General features: G+C 41.1%; 2 protein-coding genes across 2 annotated transcripts; both read right to left on the bottom strand.

The window, feature by feature from the left end:
• Positions 1 to 249: 249 nt before the first annotated feature.
• Positions 250 to 11,588, bottom strand: atp6ap1lb (ATPase H+ transporting accessory protein 1 like b). The gene is made up of 7 exons (XM_068341558.1): positions 11,454 to 11,588; positions 5,063 to 5,100; positions 4,419 to 4,501; positions 3,235 to 3,473; positions 2,951 to 3,001; positions 2,624 to 2,867; positions 250 to 2,292 (listed from the first exon to the last, which is right to left on the bottom strand). Exons 1-7 carry the CDS (start codon positions 11,582 to 11,584, stop codon positions 2,056 to 2,058), a joined length of 1,023 nt encoding a protein of 340 aa, XP_068197659.1. The 5' UTR covers positions 11,585 to 11,588; the 3' UTR covers positions 250 to 2,055.
• Positions 11,589 to 14,909: 3,321 nt separating this feature from the next.
• On the bottom strand, positions 14,910 to 23,355 carry b4galt3 (UDP-Gal:betaGlcNAc beta 1,4- galactosyltransferase, polypeptide 3). Its single transcript, XM_068306414.1, has 8 exons — positions 23,199 to 23,355; positions 22,605 to 22,699; positions 21,955 to 22,503; positions 21,628 to 21,863; positions 20,844 to 21,034; positions 19,686 to 19,808; positions 18,759 to 18,863; positions 14,910 to 17,806 (listed from the first exon to the last, which is right to left on the bottom strand). Exons 3-8 carry the CDS (start codon positions 22,235 to 22,237, stop codon positions 17,455 to 17,457), a joined length of 1,290 nt encoding a protein of 429 aa, XP_068162515.1. The 5' UTR covers positions 22,238 to 22,503; positions 22,605 to 22,699; positions 23,199 to 23,355; the 3' UTR covers positions 14,910 to 17,454.
• Between the last annotated feature and the right edge of the window lie 1,420 nt (positions 23,356 to 24,775).

Below are 24,775 nucleotides of genomic sequence, written 5' to 3'. Positions count from 1 at the left end.
TTTTGGGTCACGGCTTTGATGGAGCCTATCCCAACTGACTTATGGGTGAAAGGCAGGGGACACTCCAAGCACGACGCCAGTGCACTGAGGAGCCACATGAAAGACAAACTTAACAGTAACGGCACGATAAAAAGATTTGCAGTCAAAATGGGCTTGGTAAAAACCAAAAAGACTTAAACAGTGTGATCCTCAATGACCATAACCATGAACACTACACAGCTTTTCATCTGAATATCATTTATTGTTCATCTTACATCAGGTGGTCTGTGGATAAATCCCATCCACTCATTTCATAATTTTGTAAGTTACATTTATGACCAAAGAACACATTTCACACTGCTACAGATTGACAGAACTGTATCGAATGTTAAGATGTCTATTTACTGTCATGCTGTGTTTTAATCAGAAGTAATGACTTACTGATGCTGTTGCTGCGGCTAGTGTGGTGTCTGGCATAATAATGGTATCTATAAGTTCCAGTGGGTGGACGGCATTCCATAGTATCGTCCTTCTATGGTAGGGAGTCGTACTGTAATTTACAGTTGGATGAGACTGGACCTTAGATTGTTTGGCTCAGTTTAAAACTAATAGACAGACAATGTAATGTGTTAATACTTTGTAGAAAAATCATATGTATCGAGATTTCACCAATCCTCATAGCACAATGCTGTAGTATCTATGCTTATTAGTTGTGCAATAGTTGAAGATAGTAAACAGCTATGATTCTATAGAGATCTTAAATTATCTACAGCTTTGTATATCCTTTTAGTTATGAGGATTAGCATAGTCATCCTGTATCTAATAGTAGTTCATGATTACATTGTATATAAAAAAAAGACCTTTGCAGAGTGACACTTCTGTACATTTATGTGTTGTTGTTTTGTACATAATGACAACAATTAGCTTTCATTTGCACATTGTCTCACTCTCTCGCACCATATCTTATGGCAACACCTTTGTAGCTTCACTTTGGCAGTCAAACCCAGTGGTGTGTGTAAAGGACACACGGCCTCCCTTGTCCAAATGCTTGACTCTCAGGAAGTCAAGTCATTGCAAGACCCGCATTCCTGCCATGCCCTCAGATGGGCAGTCTTGTGCAGCATAGTTCCTTGTAAAGTCTTTGATAGTTTGCAGTTAGTGATTTCACAACTAACCAGTGTTGTGCTAGTTTGTATAACCCCTCTTGTCTTGCTGGTCTGTAAAAAGTTGTTTCACAGTTAAGTTCCAAGCAGCAGTCTTGTTCAGGGTTGGCCTTAGAGATGCCAGAGGCTCAGAAGGGCCAGTAGTACTGGTCCATTCACTCCAGCCAGGTGCTAGACCAGTGCTTCCTAATATTTCCCTTTGTGTGTCATTGAAAGCTTTTCAAGCTCCTTAGAAGTTGTGACATATAATTTTATTCTAAGCTGCAACTCATGCACGGCTCTCCCTATTATTAGGAAACACTGTTGCTAGTCCAGATAGACCAGCCTTTAATGGCATGCAGCTAATACGGCTATTTCAGCTATAAAACTGGCTGTTTTGAAGTATATATTTCTTGCAGCTGTATTACACAAAGAAAACTGTCATGAAGGCTGGAAAGACAATGTGTGTAATAGAAGCTTCTAATATGACACTTATGATCCATGTAGTACATATGTATAATCAGGAGCATCTGATGTTAGCTGTATTAGCTACAGGTGCTAGACTTGCTGACTGGGGTAAAGGCCTGTATATACTGTTACTCTTCACGGCCCTGGGACTGTCCTTAACCTTTGACATTAAGATTCTGAAACCTTCTCTTGGGGAGAGGCTTGAACATCCAAATGCCTTATGCAAATTATGAACACCAAGATGCAGGTCAATGAGGAAAGAAGAAAAAGTATCAAACCACAGGCTGCATTTAAGTAGTTAAGACTTGAAAGGTTTTCATATAAACAGGCAAAGTTGCTAGTCATGTTGTTGGACATTTATTCTGTGGAGGATACTTTTTCGCTCTTGTACTCCCCTCAGCCTCGCTTCTAAGGCGTCTCTCTCCTATTACTGCGCCTTGTCATCCTCCAGCTCCTCTTTTGTCCTTTACAGGCTGTTTTTGTCTGGCAATTCGGCCTCTGGACTACGGGGGAAGTAGACGGTGGCTTTGTGCTCCTCATAGCGATCGATGTGCTTGAGGTGTACCACCATGTGCAGAGCATAGGCTAGGACAAGGAGCAGGATCAAAGATGTCACCAAACCCATCAGGATGGCCGGCGTCAGAAAAGTGGCGCAGTCGCTGGCTGAGGCAAACTTGTCTGACTGTACATTGAAGGCCTGGATCTGGAGGAACACAGTGAGAAGTCAGAAAGACGAGATTAGGCTAAACCAAAGAAGACAACTGGATTACCAGTCCCACAGACACTGGTCAGATGGATTTGTAGCAGATGGTTGAGCAGTCATTGTATAGACTGATTGACACACTTCCAAATACGGAACAAACAGACTGAATGGCAGCCAAATATGCAAAATACAAAAAAGAAACCGCTGGCAAAATTTCAAACATATGCTCACACAAGGGAAACATTGAGGGAAGACTGATAAAACAATGAATGTGCAGGCATTACTACAAGAATTTCACAATGACAGTTGTGCCACTGGTGCAACAGTGTACCTGGAAATCAGTAAACGTGATGTGCCAGTTGGCAGATGTGTCAGTGTGGGAGCTGGGCACTAGCAGGGTGTCGTATTTGTGCAGGCTGCTGACGTGCTGGCAATGGTAGGATGAGGTGGCAGGAGCGTAGACCTCACTAGCGTTGAATGTAGCCTCCTGGGTCCAGTTGTAATGGATGTGAACACTGTCTAGTGTGAACCAGTTTTGACCAGCTGCCTCATAAAACGTGTTTGACATCTGAAGCCTGGCAGGAAAGATTATGCAATTAGTTACACACACAATCTAACTAGATACTCATGTGTCTGATGTAAAAAATGAGCACTTTACCTGATGACTAGACCTCGCAAGTCCTCTACGTCTCCAAACCTTAATGAAAGTCTGTAGCAATACAAGAATATTAATATTAAAATGTCATTCTTGATGCAGCACCTGAGCCAATATTAAACCATTACACTACATTATATTGCAGTAACTCTCTTCAGGATGTATGAATACATTTGATTTTCTGTATCTCATAATATATATTATCAAACCCATGCTAAGGCCTTGGCTGTGATTAGATGCATGCGGTTTTGTGTTTTTAACAATGCTTGTGCAATGGCGTTACTTACGTCGCTTTCTCCTTGGTACAGATGGAGCCCTTAGTGTCTACAGGTGAGTTGGGGTTGAAGACCCTCTCAGTCAGGTCAATAAAGGTATGATTCCTGTAGCGGATTGCCAAGCGCTTTGCCTTGAACAAAATGCAGGTCTTCCCATTGTAAGACACACTTAGTGGACCATAAGGCCCCATCAGAGACTGGAGCAGCTTTCTCTTGCTGTGAGACATCCCTGGCTGATGCCAGTTGAAAGGCTGTAAACATATGAAAGAAGGAATTAAGCAAGGGATGAATAAATAAACTATAGCAAATTGGCAACCTAAGTGTGGGCAGCAGCAATGGCAGGTTAAATTCTTTGACTGTCCTCTAGAGGGCGATCAAATTTTTATGCAATGTCCAATATTTGTACGTAACAGTGTGGCAGCTGTTAGAGCGCATCGCCGCATGGGCAGACAGAAACTGCCCTCCATAGCGGTTTAATCTCTTCACTCAGAGGCTACATCTCAGTGGAGGGAATTCAGGCTAATCCAGAACTGTTTTCGAAAACATGTCATGTGGCAGTCACAATAGTTGACGGTTGGGGGCTGGTCATCCATTACAACTGAAATGACAACTTGGAAAAAACGTAAAATATCTACGATATTTATTAATTTGATTTTTTAAATTAATTTTAATTTCAATTTCAATTTCAATTTCAATTTTAATATAGTTTTGTAATCCCCGAAGGGAAATTAAGAGCACACTCTGGTTAGTCCAATCCAATCACATGCATATGTTAGTGCACACAGGGGGCCTGTATGCATGCAGAGGAGGTAGAGTGGCGGGCACCCCCTTTGTGGTGTGCCCCAAATGAGCAACTTGTAAGGGGGACTTGCTCAAGGGCACCTCGACAGTGCTCTGGCGGTGAGTTGACACCTCCCACTGTCAGCTCACCTAACAATATTCATTAGAATCACTTTTAAGAAGCCAATAATAAGAAGCCACGTCATCTATATGAAATAGTGATGCAGGTGATGCAGCATATAGTTTTACTGATTGTGAGTCAGCGTGAGTGTTGGGGATGTTTTCATGCTGGTGAATGTGAGACCAACAATTTTCCCACATCCAAGGTCATACTGTGTGGCTGAGAGAATTTGCTTGGTTTTGTTTGGTGGGTGAGATAGTTGGTTGACAACATGAAGGATATACAGGGTGCATACCTGCAGTATTCTCCTGAGTGGGTTTTCATCTTCAGGCGTCAAAATGATCTCTTCACTCTCTAAGCCGTACTCACCATCTCGACCTGTGGGCATGTCCACACATTACTGCATCATGACAGATTATGTCAGCATACGTATTAAGCTGATTGAAATGCTGCATTGCAGATTGCAGCATAATCATAAAATTTCAGACGATTACCCATGCTACAGGGGCAAAAAATGCACACATGCATACCGATCAGATCCCTCACGTACATCTGTGCTCAGGCTACTATCTATTTCCAGTTGTTTTGCGTCACCACAGTGACTCATCAGTAGTTTGTTTCACAGTGAAGGTCGTGTTGTTCAATGTTTAGACACAGTGTTCATGTTGTTCCAGAAACATATGTTTTGAGACAATGTAATTTAAAGGAACCGCTATATATTCTGCTCTGCACTTTTGCCAAAGAGCCTAAATATAGCCACACTTGCTCACACTCGCTCCACATTTTCCAATCTGTCTGCCTTACAATGTAGAACAAAATGTGTCCACATTAAGAATTAAATGCTTTTGTCAGGACAATCTATCCAACACGTCAAGATCAAAATTACCATGGCAGGTCTGATTGAATCAGGCCTCATGTCAAGGCGAATTTGTGACTTACTTGATGTGACTCTTGTCGCTTGCTTGGGGTTTTCTTTGCTGCAGAAAAGAAGAGAAGACACTGTAAGGAATTGGAGGGAATATCGATGTTTTTTTCTTGTTTGTTTTTTTAATGTTCGATTGACATTGTGTATAATGCATTTGGTATTTTCCCTTGATCAGGAATGTATATCGTCTAATGATGTAGAAGCATTAAAAACATGGACTAATTAACTAATACTAATTACATAGCAACTGCAATAATAACAATAATAGCACGTTCACCAAGTGTGAAAATGTGTGCACAAACATTTTAATATAATTTCCAGATTTAATATATGAAGGATTTTGTGACCGATGTGACCCGTGAAGACTTTATGAACAGCTGGAGACTGCTCAGTATAAGTCATTTGTTATAAATTTTATAACATTTTGCTCTCGCCTACGTCAGGATTTCAGTGTCTGTGTGTTGTGTTGGACTGACCTACATAGTGCACAAGGGACAGGGGACAAAGCACTTCCTTTGCCCTCACGTGCCTTCTCTAGCATTCGTGCTCCCAGCATAACTGAACCCTGCATAGCCATGGACTTCTCAAAGCTTAGTCTGATCCTTTTAACTGTCTAATCAAAGACATAATACACCAGCAAACGGCTTACTGAGCGGTGCTGACATGGCCCGGTTTGCTTACTGGGATGGTCCACCTAATGTTGGGTCGCTGGGGTCTGTCCTTGCCTCCCTGCAGTAATCTTCTCAGCAGGTTTGCTAATCTCCATACAATAGCCAGTTATAATGGGCTTTTAAAAGGTAAACCCTAAAACCTGTGAGAGCGAGCACGACAGGTAGTATTTGTTATTTTTATGTTATTTGATTTCATCAAGAGTTATTTCAGTTTGTGGTCACAGGTATGCAAAACTATTTTATGAATCACGGCAAAACAAAAGCGAAGTGCGTAAAGACACTCATTTGTGATACTGTCTTATCTTTAGTGGAGTAGTAATTCTCTGATCTTCTAGGAAAATCCTCTTCAGAAGTTCCACAAAGGCAGACTGAGAGTGCCCTGAATTTTTATACTCCAATTTAACACATGAAAGCTAGTCAATAATGGTGATTACTGTTGTCAAGCACTGATGCCACTATAAAATATACTGTAGCGTCTTTGAGGAACACGTCCCACCTTTGTTTTTATTTGACCTGTTTACAGGTCTTCTGCCTGATAGCTTTTGGCCAGAAAGCCAGACATATCAGTTCCAGCAGCCTGGAGCAGTTATCTACCCATCTGGTGCAGTTTCCACCTGGGCAATATTGTGTAGTTTAGTGCCAGATGGATTAGGATTAGTGGTAAGCACAGCCCAGGTCCTCTGCAGCCCAAATGTGGAGAGATGTAGGCACTGAACAAGATGAAGAGATTAAGGCCTGACGGCATTCTGACGGCATTCTGGAGAGTTCAAGAGTTAATTTATGTTGCTAAACTGACCTCAACGGTGTACTGCTCACCAAACCATCATCGGCTGGAGAGGAGGAGGAAAAGGTTATTTTTGTCACATCTGTATAACTGGAAACCACTTTGGATTCAAACACAAGCATGAATTTCCTCTTGTTATCCTCACAAAAATGTACTTGGACCTACAGTGTATACAGTGAATTTCCGTTATCTGACTTCAATCAGTATTATGGTCACAATATAATAGTGTATTGCATTTAGAAAAGGAATTAAAAAGGATTTCCGGTCTTTTTCCAATCAATGTTCGAAACTAAAAGAGAAAATAGATGATATTGTTCACAGAATGACATTCTCAAACTCACAGCATGAAACCAGTGTGAAGAACATCCATTCAATCTAAAGAACCGGTTCTGAATTTGTGTCAGCTGTCATACAGACAGAGAGTTATTGTGCGAGTTTTTCTCACTAAATCAAATGAAGCTGAATTAAGCGTCAGTGCAGTTAACAGATAATGGTGGCTGAGTGATGTTTGCATCGACTGTTTCATCTTACGGTAAATCCAAATATTTGCATTTGCTCAGGTGATTGCTGGATAAGCATGAGCGTGTATGAAAGCACTGCCAAAAAGCACTGAGCCATCGGCGAGCTGGCACCTGTGACTGAAACCTCAGCAGCATTGTAGATACTTGGAAGCTGCACGCTTTTGGATCTGAGCTGATATGTAAAATGCAAGTCGCATTACGGCATAAAGGTTAAAATCCTCCGCAGACATCTAAGGTTCAAATCTGATTAACATGCTTATGAATCCATGTAAACAGTGATTTACAGCAGCTTGTGTCACTGCAAACAAGATGCATCTTCGACCCCTCCCCCAGCCTGGCGAATACACGTTCATTCCTCTGCACCTACCCCAGCCTCAGCTGGCTGACGGGAGCTGGAGGAGTCTGTTCGAGCATGAGTGTGTGTGAGTGCTAACTAAAGTAAAGCCCAGTTGTTTGTTCCTGTGCCAGTTTCGCGGAGGTCAGCAACCCAGAACTGCTGCGGCCCAATCATTGGCTCAGCCGGTAACACGGTGCCTGGGTGCTGAACAGGCCCTTTATATAATCAGACCCATGTGGGAGCCACCCATTGGCTCACCTCAGTCCTTATAAAAACCTGTGCAAGTGTCTCAGTATGCTGCGACACGTAGAATGTGTGACAAGAAACAAGATGAACCTGAATTTATTATGAATGTCTGTCTATGACTTGTCTGGCATATAAATATCGACACAGCGGGTCTAATCACATCTGGATCATTTTCACCGTCTATATTTAGTGAGTATCCTTATTTAAGCACGTAGGTGGATGTCTAATAAACATGCCTTCTTTGTGCACCTGATGCTCAGCACATAGAAGAACTTAGAAACAAGGACCCCGTGGAGAGCCGAGCCACTTGGAGACTACGGCTGTGTTCAGACTGACAGCCAAAATCTGATTTTTAGTCCATCCAGATTGAAAGCGGATGCCTCTAGTAGTCTAGTAGTCTGAACAGTCACGTACCACATAAAATCCCATTTTTTGCAAGACGGATTGATACCTCTTTCGGGAGGTAATTTCAAAGCATTTGGACAGATGCGTCACGGTCTGCACCGCTCCAAACACACCGATCGGTTTTGACAGTCCGTGACGTCACTCGACGTGACGCAAAAGCAAATGCGCTTTACAGAGCGTGGACGACGCCTCCTCTCCGACATCGTTGCTACGACAACCTGTCAGATTGGCCAGTAATGTGGCCCAGTCTGAGCAGAGCAAGATCTCATTTGGAAAATAAAATAGGGAATCTGATTGGAATCTGATTTGCCTGCAGTCTGAACACAGCTTGTGTGAACCAGGATCAGCCCATTCAAGTCATACCCAACAGTTTGCTTCAAGAATGTCATATCGGAAGTGATAACTTTTTGTGGTTTCTGTTGTTGCTGAATGGAAAGCAACTACAATTTTCAACATCATAATAAACAAAAAGATTGAACGCGGACTCATCAGGTTTTGTTTCTTAGTTGAGACCAGCTTGTATGCCCTGAATATCAACAGTGTATCAGAGAAGCATGATTTATTCTCATGTCCTACATGAAGTATCCAACCCAGCTATAAAAGCCTTTCAGTTTCCAAGGTGAACTCAAGTCAGTTTGGGTAAATTATTGTGTCTTGAAGAGAAAAACACAACCCTGTCCACTGTTGGGATGTGAGCCAATCAGATTTATCATTGTAGATTAAGCTTTAGGTTTTGACCTAGATGTCCTGCTACCGTTTCAATGCGGTCATGATTGCCGTTCCAAATATTACGTCAGGCCGAGTGTATAAGTTGTCTAAATCTTCCCCCAACCATAGTTTAAATGTGAGCGCTGTTACATCATGACTGCATTTATACGGCGATTTACACAAGGCTCTTGATCATATAATGCAAATCTATTCTCTTTCAGATTTCAGAATCTATCTATCGGCCAAAAACAGGGTACACACACCTCTGTAGTAAAATAACACAGTATATTAATAATGCTAAAATTAGCATTTAGCATATTTGTTAAACCTTTAATCTTTTTTTAGAGCGGATCTCTGATCAGTTTTCCACTTAATACTACTTAATACTACCTCTAATCTGTTCTATACTCGGTTGAGTTTGTCAGTGTTTAACAATTGTTAGATTTATTTAAGCACATGTTTACCACACGCTAATCCTTCAGAATAACAACTGGAAACGCGTTCAAATAAATATTATGTCAAATCTTTAACAATGCTTCTCTGCTGAAGTCCTGTAATATAATTTGTGCCTTATATTTATACTTTTTACCTGTCATAAAAACTATTACACAAATCGTCCAGACCCAATTTAGCCTTCGCAAAGATGTCATTGGCCAATTTTTATTAGATGGTGTTAATGTTGTTGCAAACATATTGGCTCCGGAAAATCGGTTGTATTTTATTGACTTGTGTAATGGAGAAATTTACAGAGACAGTTTAATTTAACAGCGGTGATTGACTGGCATTTATATCATAAATTAAACATTAGATTTATCTTCGTGTACATAACACATTTAGATGTGACATCCCCTTCTGCATTGTCAATGTTGTTCCTTCCTCATTTTCTGCAACACAATATTTTCATTTCCAAGCATCTGAAAACAATATCTGGAAAATTTCTTCTTGCAGATGTTTTCTTTCTAGAATATTTTCTGTTTTCCAGTGCTGTCAACTGACTTGCATACGTAAAGAAGTTGTTTCCACAATGACAATTTAATCTGTTTAGATTAATCTTAATCTAAACCCTCGTCTGTGAATATATTTCAATCAAGTATATTTTCATCAGAAATGTATTTACAAATCTGTGCTTGATTTGTTTCGTAAGTCTTGTCACCAGATTATAGGAGAAGCATAAAAATCAGAAAATATACTGAATTTCTTGAATTTTCTATTATTTTTTGAGCACTAAATTATATGTCAAAATAATTTCCTAGAAGTGTTTGTATGATCTCAAACAGGACATATAGAAAAAACATCTAACCCTCAGTAGGATCCTTCTGCCGAGAATTTTTAAAAATATTTTTTCATCTCTCTTTTCTTTAATCATAGTCAAACTCAAGTTGTGCTGCAGTATCACACATTGGCTACCAGTACCACAGAAAATAATTTTCAGTATAGCATCTTCTCACAAGTTATTCAGTGTAAGAGGCCTCTAACTCATCGTACCGTTCATTCTACATTTTGAACCAGTGTCATCAAACCTTCTAAAATGATAAGACAGGCTTGTCTTATATAACAACAGTCAGAGCTGAGAACAGAAAACAGCAACTGTTGCCTTACAGAGTTGCCTACAAAGTTTGATCAGGACAATAAACCCCAAGAGAAATAAATGCTGCAATTCTCTGTAGGAGCAACTGCCAGAGTGAAGATAGGGATCTGTCAAGCCTTCACAAACACTAGATTGAGTTGAAATAAGAGAAATCACATGAGACATTTTTGATTGAATTTATAATCCTGTCTTGTCTGTGCTGCAAATATGTGTGTAGATAATATTGTTTGAGTTGTACACGAAGCCACGATAAGGATAATATTCCTTTCTCCAATGTGTCGGTGACATGAAAGTGTAGTAATTAAAGAGCAGTTGGTCATAAAGTGTAGCATATTGTGGCTTTGAGGCTTTTGCACTGTAGAGATTGTAGGAGCCACCAAGCATGGCATAGTTTCAAGTGCCTTACTTGGCTTTGGTATAATATTATTGGCTTGATGTCTCTGTCCTGGTCCGAGCAAAGGCCCCGGGCTACCCACTCAGTCCGGACCCACTGACACCGTTGTGAGTGCCCACAGAATTGAGCATTGAATATTTTATCCAGATTTGACCTGCAGTACTGCATGTGCATTATGCAGACATGGCCGGCTAGAATTCACGTCCCCCACTCTTCCTTCCTCGCTCCCTCGCTCCCTCTCCCACTCTGTCTCAAAAACTGCATCAGTAGAGACCCCAACAACACACACCATCCCTGATGCATCCTCCTCTTCTCCCTGTCCCAACCTTGTTTACTTACCTTGCATGCTTCTCCTCTCCTTTCCTCCCCTCTCTGAATACCCCTCTGTACTCTCATTACCCCCATCCTTATTTAGCTCCCTTCTGCCAGACCAACACTATTCTACAGAGACAACAGCCCCATCTGTGATCGATGAGCAGTGTCTGATGCAGTCCTCAAGACTCAGACAAACAAAGCCTTGCAGCTCAGCTCTTCCCAACACGTCAAAGCCGCTCGCATTCGCTGTTCGAAAATGAATCCAAGGTGAGAAGGGAAGAAAGAAAGGGAGACGATGGAGAGAAAGGAAGACCCTTAGACAACCACATCAGCATCCCAAGCATCCCAGCATCCCTGCATGAATCCCCTCGTGCCCCTCCCCCCCACTTCCCCTACACTCCTGCTCTGTTAACAACCCTAGAAAGGATGGATTTACCTTCTGTCCAGGATTTCAGGCACTTCTTCATAGATGAGTCCGGGCTGCAGCTCTTCCTCAAAGGAGAGCCCAGGCCGGCTGAGAGTGGACAGCAAGACGAGGGAGCAGAGGAGGAATGCGTGTGCAGCCATTGAGACAATGAAAGGAGACTGCCGCTGGTTGAGCTTTGCTTCATAATCTGCTCTCCTAGCAGTCCCTGACTCCCAGCTCCTCTGACTGGCAGCGGCCGTGACCAATCGGCTGCAAGCAGAACCGATCGGCGTGCGTCACAGTCCCCTCACTGCACCCTCCCTCCCCTTCCTCCAACCCTACTTCCTCCTCTGCCCCCTCCATCATCCACTCCTGTGCTCTCTATCTTCTCCTGCTCTCTTCCATGCACACATACCCGCAGGCAGGCCCTAAGTATAGACAGGCTCATTCTTTTTCATCACACATCTTATCATACCTATGCTACCTTCAGATGAACGCTCACACACATGTAGACACACACACACACACACACACACACACACACACATATATATCCACAGATATTTTGGCACACATGCCCACACACATTTGTCACAGGAGGCGGCTCACAGACGCACACGCACACGCTAGTCTGTGGAAAATCACCTGAGAATGTCAAGGTCAGGTTTAGAGGAGGATGGGATGGAGGATGTTGATATGACTTTAGGTGGCCACAAAAAAAAAAAAAAAAAAACACAGCCATGACTGCATGACCTAGATCTCCAGCACACTGCCATAATAGCAGAATTAATTCACTTGATCTATGAGTTGTGGGGACCGAAAGGGCCTGCAGCCGAGGAAATTGTCCACTGAGGCTGCACATATGAATGACAGGAGCAGCTGAGCAGCCATGGGATGAGACAGGGAAGCGGGTCCAACTCTGATGACCCTGACGGACGATTCCGTTTGCTCCTCATTATTTAGCTCCCATCCCCTGTGTCGCCTCAGGATCTTCATACAACCTGTAATTTCCTTTAATTCCATTTCCAACGATGTGATCACTTTCAGGGGGAGAACATGAGGAGTGGTTATATAACCAAATGTTGTGACCTACTATCGTGGATGTTCACATTGATGCGTGGCATTGATTCATATTAAAAGAGGGAAAACTGAACAGTCTTAGATGTGTCCCTGTCGTAAATCAGAAATTAAATTCCTCCTTAAAAACAAACTCTAGCTGAAATATTTTGACTTTTGCAATGAATCATAGAATTACTGTAATTATTATAAATGTTTAATGGTTAGTATTACACAACTTTTAAGAATTTACTATATATATACTGTAGAGAGAGAGTATGTGTGATGGTCATGACACACTTGGTGTCCAATATAGCATTACCTAATGATTTCAATGACTATTTGAAGTAATATCATACTTTAACTGAATTAAATCAATATTAAAACTCATGACATAATGCAGTAATATTCCACATATCCTGTATGTTGCCTTGAACAAAACAAAACTTGTCAAATAACATCTGGACAGGACTTTAAATTTGGATAGACAACAATGTACCTTATGTATTTATCTAAAAAATTAAGCAAATATGAATCGTCAAAAAAAATTTTTAAAAAGAACTTGAGGCACCTGTTATTATTAGGGCACTATTTAGGAATCAAGTAAATTAAAAAAGATTTCAATTTATTTTTCACTTTTTAAATCACCGTTCTCATCTGCATAACGATGTGTCACATTACATGAGCGTCATTCTGCACAGTATTGTGCTTGTGCGTGACATACGTGTAATCGTTGGGGGTATGAGAGGTCGGCTGACTCTCCCCACCCTATACAGTAACAGGAGGTGACTAAAGGCTGTCTCAGCCCTCTACATCTGCCGGCCATGGCCGCTTCAGCAGGCCAGTGTGTCAGTCTACTGGAGGGAAAGTGCAAACTGAACTGTCATCGCTGCCATCACGAAGTGACAGCATCACAGAACATCCCACAGAAAGGCTTCCAGGTATGACAGATTAAACACAAGACATTAACCTGTGAAGCCTTATAGCATTTGTGCAAACTGCTCCAGCAATTACACATTAATGGACATAGTATTCACACATTTTTCTCACAGTCTTCTAATATTTCTATTTCTTTTTTTTCCACCATCATCAGGATGATGAACCCACACCTCAGCGGGAAAAAAGGATTGTGGCAGAAATGTTCTGACAAAAAGGAATGCTGCATTTATTTTTTGTTCCTGGGTTTTGCTTTAAGTTGAAATCAAGCTGCTTTGTTTTATAGGTTTAGCAAAGATGAGCCATCCTTAACCCTTGAGACACTGGGATTTTGTGAGGCTTTGACTGAGGCTGATACGACCAGTAGTTTTAAGTTGGCTAATGTTACCTAACATTAACTAAAGTCAATCTGTGCTATCATAATGCTGCTTTCTAGTATTTAATGTTACATTGATTGTTACCGTCACTTGCTCTCACAGTGGTTGTCAGGGAATTTAAGTTAAGCATGCTCAATTTTATGAAGACATTGCATGTTTTTAGCAGTTTATTTGCCTATTTGGGGAAGCCGCTTAAATTGGTGTTCCATTGAGGTTGATTCAAGGTGCTTTTTCTGTCCACCCAGTTCAGGATTTTGTTTTGCCCTCTTTTTGGTGAGTCATGCCGCATTTTAGATTATGAAACAGATCAAAAGTACAGAGCTGCGGGTTACTGTCTATTTATAGGTATGATCTCATAACCAAGTTTTTAATCCTGCTCTTGATGCCCACGTTGATCATTTGACGCTTGCAGTACACATGGTGACGTAACAGGTTGTTACGGGTTTAGACTGGTCTAGTGTGTGTTGGTGATGATAAATTGCTTCTAATCTACCAGTTTGCATCTGATCTCCAATATCACTGTTGCAGTATTGTTTAAAACACTAAAGTCTGCGTTCATTAAGAGGATTCAAGTCTTGTGGGGGAGTAAGAGCATCACTTTAAGTATTTGAATGTATTTATAGTGTTGTGTCATTTCTGTGTGCAGCTCTGCATTGATTGCATTACATAAATGTGAATTCATAATAGTTTGGCAAGGACACATTTTATGATTATGTAATTTTATTGAAATACATATTTGCTTTCTATCACAACCCCACCCGTCCATTTCCTTTTTTACTGATCTTGCTCTTTACACACATACACACGGACACACGCACATGCAGATTTTCATTTTCAAGACAAGTTCAGTAAAAAAGGCAAAATAAGATGACTACAGGTGTCTTTGCATGTTACAGATATCACTGCCCATTATTATAAGAGATGCATTAGTTAAGTCTCATTTGCCATGATTACATAAGCATCCCATCTTCTCAAACCCATGACATTTTAAAATGAAAACGGCTTACTAAGAAGTTTCAATGTTGTTTACACAATTTTCATTCAATAAATACATACATACATATATATATGTATGTATGTATGTATGTATTATTCCCATATTAATGCGAAAACATCCTTTATAAAAACTAGCCTATTTATTAAATATAGAACAATCTTCAGGTAAATACACAGTTAGCTGATTAATCTGCTCAGATTACATAACACCCTTGAAAGCTTTCAGTGTGTCATCACATCCTGCTATTCAGGAGTTGTCCCAGGCAATAAGATAAACGGAGGATATAATATGTATTGATATGCAACTAAATTATCACGTAGTGCAACACTGAGAAATGAGGCCTGGCTATGTTCAGCATACTTTGTCCAGACAATCAATTTGTTTCTGTGTTTACAGCATTCTGCCTTTGAAAAAGGGGACAGTGATTATAAATAGACATAGATTCCTCCTATAAAACTAAATTCATTCATAAAACTTTAACAACATAAATTTTGGTTCTATTAACCAGTAAATTCAGAGCTGCATGACTTTAAACTGGTATCACATGATACTACAAATAGTTAACAAGCAAAAAAAATCAGGCAAAAACAACAAAAAAAAGCCTCCACAAAAAACACTGCGAAGATTTGATTGGCTGAGACTTGTGAATGGCCAACATTAATGATTAACATTCATGTCACAACACTGCAGTTTCATTCAGCCTCCTTGTCCTGAATGGACGATGCCAGACAGCGCCGCTAGAGGGCGCTCACATATAACTCACAAGTACAGTATGTCTTCTAATCCTGAAATAGTATGAGCACACAGTATTTCATGAGGCACAATGTTAACATAATACATGTGAAAATATGGTACAAGAAAATAATAATCTGCTCTACAGTGAAGAGTGGTGCATGCACACACACACACACACACACACACACACACACACGCGCACACATACACGCACACACTTCAGTAGTCATCTATCTCCGTCTGATTCGTTAAAATACATTCAAATTAGCATAAGTTATACATTGCCTGATCGTATGCTAAATCACAATTCAACACCAGGAAAGTAGTGTTACAGTATATGTTTTAAATAAGCATACAGTTTACAATTTCCCTAAACAAATAGCAGCAGAAACCTTACACTCTACAAGTGAGCTGATTCATATCCCTGTTCAAAAATGAAGCTCACCGTTAAACCCTCCCCACACAAAAGATGAACTAAGATGAGAAAAAAAAAGTAAAACTATGAAGGGCTGATTACCTTTGAAAAGCAAAGGTAAATTTGAATTTTAAATCAGTGGAGATGATGATACACAAGTTACTCACATGCAGGTCTTAATTAGGAATGTAATTATGCAATTTTTGATTAAATTTATCTCCTTTCTTTTTTCCTATCTTTCATGACACAAAAGTTTCATTCTAGATGAATGAACAAAACAAAGGCAAAACCTCTTTCATACCTTTTAGATGCACCAGGGTCTTTCATAATATACTGAAAACCCCTCTGTGAAGACATTAGGCCTTAGGGTAAAAGGCCTAATGTCTAGGGTAAAAAGTTGACCTGGATCTATACACAGTCCTTCATCCTGACTGCGACCATTCTGAAACCGGCTGACATGTTGTCACATGCCTACAATATTGTCTGCAATATTTGCTTTTTTTAAAAAAAATACCTGACTGATCTTAAAGAAAAATAAAATAAAATCACAGATAATATCAGAAGCACAAATCTAACCATGTATCAAGAGTATAGTCAAACTGGACAACAACTATCATGCCAAGTCTATGTTTATCTGACAAGTGTAGATAGATTAGAACATTTCTATACTTAGTAATGTGGTTGAATACAGAGTTATCTTCTCATATGATTTGATTGTCTATAAAATAAAAGTAAGAGAGGCACCAGACTGTAAGGAATGACAAGTAAAACAAACCAGTAAACAAATAAAGAAGTCTCTATATATATAAATATAAACTCTAGAATTGTCTGAGAACAATGGAGTTGGTCAGCGCTTCATCGATGCACACAGATTAAAAAATGGCAGTCCTGGAACAAAACACTTGTTCTGCTCTAGGATCAGTTTTAGCTTCCCTGCTTTCTAACATTTTCCAGGACACAGGAGAGGTAAAATTGTCCCCGGGTCAATGTTTGAAAGCAACTACACCGGTCTATAAAATCAGCATAAAAGAGAGAAGGCACAGAAAAACAAGCCCACTGTGAAGTGGGGTGAACTGGCAGCAGCAGGTTTTTTTTTTGTTTTGTGGGTTTTTTTATTTTGGAGGAGCAAACTAGACGGAGCTGCAAAGTCTGCTGGCAGCAGGTGAGTTGCTGATACGTTGCAAATTCTGGAGAAGAGTGAAGTTTAGTTTCATTTGCTTTGGACCTTTATGTGGATTTGATTGAGTACCTCATCATTTTTTTCTGCTGGCTCCAAACTAGTCATGATCTGTACCACAGGCATGTGTCAGTCACATGACACAGTCCATAAACCAAGAGGTTCACTGGATCCATGGTAAAACTTACCCTAACTTACACTGAGCATAATAACTTGGCGTACTTTATGTCCGACAAAAGAACAGATTAAAATCTTCATCTTGTCTGTCTGATCGCAACAAAGCTAGAAGCCACTTTATGCTACAGATGAGATGCAGGCCTTTTACTATACAACTAAACCTATTTCATCACACCTGTTTTGTCCTGTGTGGTTTGATTCCCTGCGTTTGCCTCAGCAGGTGCCGTCTTTTCAACGATCGGCTTGATCGCAGTCAAATTCGCTGCCACAGACACTTTGTTCTCTTGCCTATTCTCCAATTTGGCTTCAGAGTTGCTGGTGTTACGTTGCTGGACGGCAGTCGGTGTCTTCATTCGGATGGGTGTTTTCCCTGGGGGCAGACGAGGGTCTTCTCCAATGTTGACTGTGAGGTTGGTGTAAAGAGGCTCCAGCTCTTTAGAAAGGAGCTCATAGGTCAGCGAGTTGAGGCCATCGGAACGCCAGTTGAGTCTGGTCCTTTTCAGCAGGTCAAATCTAGTAAGTTGAATATAAAATCACGGGTTTGTGGGCAGATTTACATTTAGGGATCTATAAAAAGTTCTATTTGGCATCATGAGAAACGTGTTAATTTACATCCACCATTGTGAGAGTGTGCTAAAAACCAAGCAATGGCTAGACAACAGTTACCTGAGCATAAAAAGTGATAATTGAAGTCATGCTGTTCTGTCTCTCTCTCTCTGGATGACCTTTTCATTTATGGATTTAATTTTTGACTTTTGCTAAGAAAGCATGAACGCATAATATCTAGAGGTGAAGACAAATGGATTTTTTGTGGTAGGACGACACACAGCTAGCTCTGTCCAGACTTTACACTAAACTAAGCAGACAGGCAGTGTGATTGGTATTGATCAGCTCATCTGAGTCGCCGCAAGAAATTATTCCCTTAACAGTTTCCATGATGAATATGTCTCTTCAGAAGTTACTGCTTGCTCCTCACACAAGAAACAAGGTCAGTCTTAATAATGTTTGAGACATGATGAGTTAACTTGTGGTGTAACAGCATATTCAGAAGAAATCAACGAAATCTTTGAGAAACTTTATGGAAAAAGAACACTTTTGTCCTTTTAAAACTTTTATAACAAATGAGCGTGCTGCCTGCAGCGGTAGGAAACATTGGCTTGGCAGAATGAATAGAGAAAGATGCCAGCAACACAAAACATTATGCCAACAAAAAAATAAATAAACAACAGCTAATTATTGTAAAACCTGATGTGAAGGGTTGGCGATAAAAAAGTACTGGATGAACGGTGGTAAGAAAAAAAACATTATTCTAATCCCTGCTCCTGGCAATTGGAATGTTAAGTTTTGAACTGCTTTATATTCACAATAAATAATGTTTGTCTCATAGGTCTGAAACACTCATGCAAATTACTTCAGGAAGAAAATAGATCAACACAAGGCTTGTGTGTTTTGTGTCCTTCTATACCTGCGTGGGTTTTGCTCATTGCCTCTGTCTCCTTTATGTTTGATCATCTTGTAATGTCCGATGGCCACTGGGGGGCGCATGATCTTCATGCCAGACAGGCGAACTCTGGGTGGGCAGCACACAACAGGAGTCAACACGCACTGCAGATCCTCATTCACAGGCATTAAACTGGAAGACTGGATCTCAGGGAGGATAAGATTAGATCAACAAAGTCTAACACTTTCTATGCTATTTCTATAAGTCAAAGTGACAGCAGGACTCAATCCGATGACATAGAGACTCTAAGGGATTGGCATAACAGAAATAAAATAAAGAAAACAATTGTGGATGATATATGAGGCAAACGTACTTTCAGGGACTACAGGTGGTGGAAAACATGTTGTTCCATTCTTCCATCTCTGTTTCTTCTGTATCCCCCTAGTAATCCATCAGTGTTGCAACTAATGTGAATGTCCACAATGAGATGAACAAGGTAGTGTTGTAGTTCTGTTCCATATAGTAATCAATGCAAGTTATTTCATTTTAACTAGAATGACTCTTTCAAAACAGAGTTGCATATCTCAGAAGATCCAGAGAGTGAAGAGACGTGATCACGGCACAGAAATGAACCGAGCCTGAAAGCTGCCTGAAAACAGCCCTGCCCAAATTTACGAGCTGGTCCATGCGAACATACTCACTGAGCCCACTTCAAGGGGCAAACGGCCAAAGCCACAGCAGTGGGAGGGGGGGGGGGTGAAAAGAAGATGAAAGATGGCGTGAGGACATACCAAATAGGGAAAAAAAGAAAGAAATGCGTAATGTGGTAATGAAACTGTAAACATGAAAAAAAGATGAGTGAGAAGAAAATAAGCAGAGAGGATGAGTTGAATGCATAGAGTTCAGATTGGTGAAGCTCGGCATGCATCTCATTCAGTTAACCCTCCTCACCTGGCAGCTATGTCATCATCCTCTCCGCCCCAGCCCCAGTACTGGTTAGGAAAGCCGTTCATCTTCATATACTGGTCTGGGGTCACTGCAGACACCCCTCCAAAATACTGTGAGTATGGAAGCCTGGGAGGGTCACAACACAACAAATCTTGAAAAATATTGTCTAAGTGCAAATACTTTAATGACGTGTGCCTAATATAGAATCAGCCTCAAAATAAACGACAGTACTGCTTCACAAACAGTTTTTACCAAACTGAGATTTTTAAAAGGAACAATATTTAAAGTAAAGGCTTGTGTTTTAATGGCATTTCTTTTTTCCGTTATTAATCATCCAGTTCACCATTTTATTATGGATCAAATGTCACATCCTCACTGGGTTCATTCGTTGACTGCTATAACAATGTGTTCTGTAAATAGTTCCCTTATGCTTAACATTTAACTGAAGGTCATCTCTAATGAATAATGAATGTAGGAACTTCTGATCAACCCTTCTACATTCATGCATAAATCAAGTACTTCCAGTCAGTCTAGCTCACTTCTGGTTTAACCACACGCCATTTGCAGTTTAGAAGTTAATGGAGCACTCAGTCATCCGGTTATTCTTGAAATCAGCGCCGTACGGATATGATGAAGATCAGGATGCGGCCCGTGTCATTAAAGAAAGACAGCTGACTCTCACGGCTGCTTGATTCTTGTAGCATCACTTGATGCAAAATGCCTCTCAAACTGTCATTTAGTTCAGAAGCTAGCCGAATTAAAGTTATACAGCGTAAACAGCACAACGTAAATGGATTGGCGTCAGCAATGATGGTAAATTATGGGGGCTTTCAGGATGTATGTAGCTAAGCCAGTGGCTGAAGCTCAGCGACTGTGGCCCCAAGGAGTATTTTATCATTTGACTGTCAGCATCATAAATATAATGATTTCCTTTTCAAAGTCAGTTACCTCATTGTCTGTCTCCTTTACTGAGCTAACATAAACTAATTCATTATGTGAGTTTAGATGGGTGCAGCAAGAAATCTTTCAGTCATCAGACTGGAGTGACTAATACTGCAGTACAAGCCCAGCTTCATAGAAAGAGGAGCATCTCAGACCCCTTGATGCTAGCAAAGCCTAAATAGACTTCCATCCATGCACATATACACACCATGCCTTTACCTGTATCTAAACTTGTCCATGGCCACAGACAGGTGTGTGGGGAACTGCTTGTGGCAGGTGTAAGTGTTGTGGTCATTCTCAGGCAACAGGTCCACGTCATGCAGGAAGATGCAGCTCCAGTCTTCATCTCTGAGGGCCTCCCGCACGCCAACGTTCAGCAACTTGGCTCGATTGAAAGTTCCATTCCCCCACTGACAAAAAACGGAAAAAAAAACAGGATTAACACGCAGCTCGCATTCATTTAAAATCATATAAAAGATGTGTTAACAACGCTTTCACTGACATCAGGACATCATTTAGCAAAAACAGAACAAAAGATGATTCTGAGGAATTTTGTTTACAGCTCAGCTGAATTGAAACCAGAGGATATAAACAACAGACATTTACTTGTTTAACTGTTTTTAGTTTTGGATAATATTGCTTTAAGTATCCAACAACAAATACATTTAATAATAAACAGGTTTTGTCACATACAGCCAGTAACATCGACTGATGCCAAGCAGGTTGTGGTTTATTCACCCAGATTTTAATCTCGGGGCAATGTTTCCCAAAGGAAAGCAGCTGCAGTGAATCATCCACACCAAAAAAAACATTATAAAATAAAGAGGTCACTAAGGAAAGATGCAAATATTACATTATGATATTGATAATAAATTATTATTCACTCTGATATTACAGTAATATACTATAACAGTTTTATACTCCTACACCATTAATAAAAGTATTACATAATGCTGCCATTTTGCCAGTGTTGCACCAGTATAACATCCACACACAGCCTGACCTGCTGTACTATATAGATGCTGTAGTGGATCTGCTGTCTTTGGAGGAAGGGATGGAGGTGATAGAGGAGTGCACGGAGGTGGGTCTGCCGGTTTCGGTAGGGGACCACTATTGCTGTGTGGTGGCGGGGTTCACAGTCCGGCGGCCGGTAGCGTCCGCCTGGCAACACCAGGGGGTTCCTTTGTCTGATCTCCTCCAAAGACAGAGGAGAGGAGAGATGGACGGAGACGGGTCCAACTGGAAGAAAGTGTTACAGTAATGTCTCGCTATCGTCTGGACTGCAGAGTATGGATGTGGTACATAGAACTAATCATATGTAATGACTCACCCAGCAGTGGGGAGGGGATCTGGCAGTCTCTCAGTGGCAGTCCTGTGGCGGGGGATCCAGTGCCGGAGTTGCGAGGCTGGGGAGGCGGTACTCCCAGATGACTGAGGTTGGTGTAGACGTCATGGGGTCGAGAGTAATCAAACTCTGGCTCTGTGGTGTGCACCAGGACAGACACCAGGCCTCTGAAGCCCCCAAGTGAAAAATAGAGAACAAAAGCAAACTGGAAGCCCACCAGCAAGATCAGTGTGCACGGAGAATCCAGAGAGCGTCCGCAGCACGCCATAATAAAGTAAGATTGGAGAGGTTTGGTGAAATTCTACAGGGGGAAATTTTTGGAGTAGGGATGAGAGGCGGGTTGGTGATTCCAGATGGATACAGAGGTTGTGGGGAGGGAAATGAGAAAGGAGAGGCAGAAGGAGAGGAGTGGGAGGAGACGGCACTGAGGAGAAGGTTCAGGTGTGCAGGAGATGGGGTGTACTTTCGAAGGAATAGTTAGAAATGGTGGTGAAGCTCAGTTAGCACTGCCATCACCTCCTGACCACAGATGCACTGAGGAAGGAAGCAGAACGCATATTATTAATCAGCTTTATTTGTTGTTATAATTTATGTTTTTATTGATATTGCATGAAATGCATGTAGATGTTGGGTACCTGAATTTGCAAGGGTCTAACTAAAACCTGTCCTGGACCAGAAAGGGTTCACTCAACCTCTCTCCTCCTCTTCCTCCTTTTCGTCATCAAGCTTTCTGGAAATGGAAAAACACATCTGAATAACTAACAGCAAACCAGCAGGTTAACTCAAGTGTGGTCTGGGACTGACAAGCAGCTGCAAACAAATGCCATGCTTGTTTCTCTGTGTAGAATAGCTTCATTTTCAGCAGTCGGATTAATAAGGGGCGGGTATGGAAGATACACTTATGGCTGCAGATCTATTAATATAATCCAACATTACAGTTTCCTCCTATATTAAATAGTTTAAAGATGCACTGTGATCACATAGAAGAAATCATAATTTATAGAGAGAAATAGATGAGCGCAGAGCAGAAAGCGCCATGGTTATTGTTAGGATTGGCTTCAGCCGAGGTGATTAGCCAATCCTCTCAGCATCCGCTATCCTGTGCAGGCGCTGATATCATTCCGACGAGATCAGAAAAATCATCTGCCAATCCAACAGAATTTCTCTAAAATGATCTAATTTTATTCAGTACCTGCTCCACATTAGCTCTCAAGCACCTGCCGACTCACCAGCGCATCCCTGCGACGTTTCAAATACAGCCCCCGGCTTCCTGGGAGAACCGATGATGGGCCGCCGCCACCGAGGAGAAGCGATGGACGGAGAGATCTGAAAACCGTGTTCGTCTGATGCTGGTCGCTCTTACTCCTCATAATCTCTCGAAATCTCTCCGCGTTTGGTTAAAAAAAAAAAAAAAAGGGCCGCTGCGAACGCTTTAACACGCAACGGCATCGGCGCACAGCCGTCCAATGTCAACACAGGCAGGCGCGCTCCGCGTCTTCATGACCGTGTGGTTCAATCGGACGGGCTGCGGCGCACGGCGGTGACGCGCCGAGCGCCTGTTTCAAAAATGAGAAAGAAATCCTCCTGTAAACACTGATGAGTAGGAGATGAAAGCGTAAACGTGGCACCACATCAAACGCTGCATGAATTATAAGACAGAAGCATAATTTATCAACCCCTTCAATATGTGTTTGGTTTATTGGGAAAGCATTATGACGACAGTAAACAAACGACCCAGAATGACTTTACCATTTCAACACAACGGATTTTTATATTTTCCTAGACTTAAAAAAAAACTTGCTTTTATTGACCATAACAGTTTTTAAAAAATGTAACACTTGCCTACTCGAGTGTCCAGTGACGACAGGGCAAATTGTTTTATTCTAGGATTACCTGACTCTTGGTGTAATCTATTTTACTCTCCACATCCTGCAGGTTTCCAGGAACAAGAGTGGCCCCAGAGTCTCACTAAGTGACCACCATGTTTAATTGTTGATGATCCAAAGCCCCAGGACGCTGATTTTGTTTCATTTCTTCACAGAGGACTGTCAAAGTAGGTTAACATCTGATTTCTAGGTGGTGGGTGGAGTAGTAGTAGTGGTGCAGGTGGTAGTAGTAAAGAAGTTGACCTGTAACCTTAACCCTGACCCTGACCCCTAACATGAGCATGGAAAATTTCAGAAATTTATAATGATCAAAAATGGGTTTAAACCCACATAATTCCATAGTCTGCATCTTGACGATGAGACAATAGTTGGTGTTTTAATTTCATTTCATTCTTGTAAAATGAAGTGGGCCTTTATTTATGTATAACAAAAGCTGTTAAATCAATACAAAAAAAATCAAGAAAGTTGAGTCCAGTGGATGGATTTAAACAGCTTTGCTTTGGATAACCATGACCTGGATAATTGAGAATCTACACAGACATCGTCCTTTATTTATGCACTCGGTATTGGCAGTTGATGCCCATGAATCCTGTCAGGTGATCGACTTACTTCTGGGAGCTGAAGGGGTGAGAATGTGACAACAAATATGTAGTCTCACCAATCATTGTACTTCATCATTGTGTGTGTGTGTGTGTGTGTGTGTGTGTGTGTGTGTGTGTGTGTGTGTGTGTGTGTGTGTGTGTGTGTGTGTGTGTGTGTGCGTGTGCGTGTGCGTGTGTGTGTTATTGCTGAAGATGTCATGGAGGATGACATTTGTATGGATAAATTTCACGGCTTAACAAAAGGAATCTAGAATAGGAATAAAACGGGAAGGAAAGACAAACCAACGCTTGTATTCTATACAGGAAATAATTATCAGG

The sequence above is a fragment of the Antennarius striatus genome, chromosome 2 (assembly GCF_040054535.1).
Source record: "Antennarius striatus isolate MH-2024 chromosome 2, ASM4005453v1, whole genome shotgun sequence".
Classification (NCBI taxonomy): Eukaryota; Metazoa; Chordata; class Actinopteri; order Lophiiformes; family Antennariidae; genus Antennarius; species Antennarius striatus.
Note: the sequence above shows the minus strand (reverse complement) of the source record. Positions and strands in the feature narration are given on the sequence as shown.